This window comes from Propithecus coquereli, unplaced genomic scaffold (genome assembly GCF_000956105.1).
Source record: "Propithecus coquereli isolate 6110/MARCELLA unplaced genomic scaffold, Pcoq_1.0 Scaffold54, whole genome shotgun sequence".
NCBI lineage: Eukaryota > Metazoa > Chordata > Mammalia > Primates > Indriidae > Propithecus > Propithecus coquereli.
Genome location: NW_012151285.1, coordinates 2,008,940 through 2,011,945, shown reverse-complemented (window position 1 = coordinate 2,011,945; position 3,006 = coordinate 2,008,940). Strand labels below are relative to the sequence as shown.

The following is a 3,006-nucleotide window of genomic DNA, read 5'->3' as shown; positions in this document are numbered from 1 at the left end:
AAAAAAAAAAAATACACACTCTGTGCACTTGGAGGCCCAGGAGTTCTTGATGGTGCTCGGCTTGGTCTGACAGGAAGGGAAGGTACAGGAACCTCTGACATTGTAGGTGACTGGCAGGGACTGGTCCGGGGTGAAGAGCTCGGGGAAGTGCCAAGGCCAGAACTTGAAGATGGCTGGAGATGCTGAGGAAGAAGTTCCTCCACTTCTGCACTGTAGTCATCAACATCACCTAAGGAAAAGCAAGGTTATCAAAGATACCACCATTTTAATTTGCTTAGAGATTCTTCTTCACCTTAGGTTTTAAAAGGTTAAAATACACAAAATAAACATGTCAATGTTATGGCATTGCAAATGCATGTGGATTATGCATGTTAGGCACATATAATATAAAGATATCTATTATTTCAGAGCAACAGGATGCCAGGACACTAACCACGTGGAGCTGGGGTGGCTGAGTGGGCTTTTCATATTCCTTTGAGCAGCTATTGTAGAGTTAGCTCAAAAGTTTTCTTCTGTCCCTCCAAACCTGTCCACTGTGCTCTGTGGAACTGCCCTGCTCCCCTGCCCAACCCAGGTCCAGTGTTAGAGTCAACAAGCTCTCAGGCATCCACAAGCCTTCCTCAGAAATCCCCTCCCTGGCACAACCCCTACCCCACAAAGACCCTCTTTGCTTTAACTGAACACTAGTTCTCCCAAGGTCTCCTTATCTCTACTTCCCTCAGGATTGGAAAGTGGGTTGGGATACCCCTTGCAACCCAATTCTAATTCCAGGACATTCATCTTCCAACCCTGAACAAAAAGTCCTATTGCTTTGAGGCTATGCCATCAGGAATTTATGTAACAGCCTCCACTCCCACTTGCTACAGTAATCTCCAACCTCCATTCTTCCGTCTCTTGAACTTGTTCATTGAGGACTAAGCAGAGAGCAGGATGGTTAAGTGGGGCCCTATCATCTTTCTGCGTGACATCAAAGTCCGTGTGGACAACCCGTCCAACAACCTAAATGCCTTGGTCTCATTCTTACTGACACTTACCTCCACTCCTAACACACACACCCCTCTGAACTACACCACCTCTGAAATAAACTCAACCCTACATCCTGACCACCGCCTCCCAGCCTTTCAGTTCTCTGCCTCAGTCATTCTTTCTTCCTGTGACCTCACCAGGACCCAGGGCCTGAGCCCTCTAATTCTCACCCTCATCCAATTCTGCTTTCTTCTGTGTCTAGCTTCAGATTATACAGTTCTTCACCTCGACATTCCTCTAACCCACTCTTCTTCCGTCCCACCAGCTTGACCAAATCCCGTCCCTGCCTGATTCCACTGTCTACTCTTTCCACGGCTGCACTTGGGCTGTTGAGTGCTGCTGCTAAAGAAGTCCATCTGGACACACAGTCCAGATGACAGCAGTCACACAGAATGTGTGCTTCTCCATCTCTTCTGGGTTCCCAAAGCTGCCTGGCAACTCCATGATATTTCTGGGTTGGCTCTCCCCCTCACCCCTTCTCCTCAGGAGCTTTATCTCGAAGCTTCTCAACTTTCCTGAAACTGTGGATTGCCTCTCTCCTGCAGATAACTTCAACACTTAACCTTCACAGAGAAAAGAGGTGTCTTACGAAGAGAACACCCTCTTCAATAGCCTGCCCCAAGCCCAAGTCTCATCACATGGCTGGCACTCAGGTATTTGCGGATGACGAATGTGTCCTACCCACCCCAGTTTTCTCAGTGACCTTGCTCTAATTCGGCCCTGCCCTTCCCCAATATTGTCAGCCCTTTCCCCTCTGCCAGCACTTTTCCATCCACACTGAGTACTCTCAAGCCTCTCCCATTTAAAAACAACCATCCCTGGATCCCCTATCTCCCTGGAACAATTTTCCTCTTCTCTCTTTTCCCCCAATCTCAGCCAACCTTCCTTGAAGAGCTGTCTACAGACACCCTTCTCCACTTCTTCACCTTCTATCCATACCAATTTGCCACCCTCTGGCTTCATCACACCACTGAAATGATTCTCATGAATGTCACTAACAGCTTCCCTCCCTCCTCCTCATCAGGAGGACAAGTTTCTGTCCTCATTTCTCCTCATTTCTCTGTGCTACAAGACACCACTGACTACTCTCTCTTCCTTGTTCCTCCTCCTTCCATTGATTTTTAAGCACGAAATGGCTCTGCAACATTTCTAATTGTTTCTTCTCATATTCCTTTTATGGATGGCCACCTTCTGTATAGCTTTAAATTCTGTGTTTCTACACATTTGATCCCAGGACTCTGTGTTTCTCCATATTCCATTCATTGTCTCCTGTCTCTACGCGACCCTACTGGCCAAAGAAATAAAATGTCCATGGCTTTACTGGCCATCAGAGCTTCCTTGTGAATCCAGAGCTCTTTTCTGAGCACCAGACTCACATACTCAACAGCTGACACTGACTGGACTGACTCCACAGACATCTCAAATTCAACATGTTCAAAATTAAATTCTCTTTCACTGCATACCTACTCTTCTGCCTGCATTTTTTCCTTCATTTACTCCCTCACAAACATGCTTGCCTCATCAATTTAGATCCTCTTTCTCCCCTTGAGGCCTGCGGACATACCTTCTTCTGGGATCACTCCTCTTTACCCTCCTTAATCCAGTTCTCCCCAGTCATTGGATTCTCAACTTAAATTTCAATTCCTCTGGGAAACTTTGCCCAACTTCCCAAATCCAGGTTAGGCAACCGTCCCATGAGCAACCACAGCACTGTTCATTGTCACATTATATCACTTTATTATAATTGCCTGCTTAATTGTGTATAACACCCAATAAACTGTGAGTTTTAGGAGGGCAAGGACCACAGCTGTTGAATTTCTAGCACCTAGCATATAGCTGGCACATAAATATGTGTGGACTAAGTAAACAAATAAACAGAGAATGTGAAAACTGGAGATAATCTTGAAAGATGTTTAACTCTTGAATGTGATATCTAGGTGAACAGGGTATCACAATATATTATCATTTTATAAACTAAGG

General features: G+C 45.7%; 1 protein-coding gene across 1 annotated transcript in view; it reads right to left on the bottom strand.

The window, feature by feature from the left end:
* Positions 1-3,006, bottom strand: part of SYNJ1 (synaptojanin 1) — a 99,584-nt gene that overhangs the window by 15,876 nt on the left and 80,702 nt on the right. Inside the window, exon 24 of the mRNA XM_012657335.1 lies at positions 20-229. Within this exon, the coding sequence (XP_012512789.1) occupies positions 20-229 (210 nt within the window). The remainder of the gene's footprint in view (positions 1-19; positions 230-3,006) is intronic.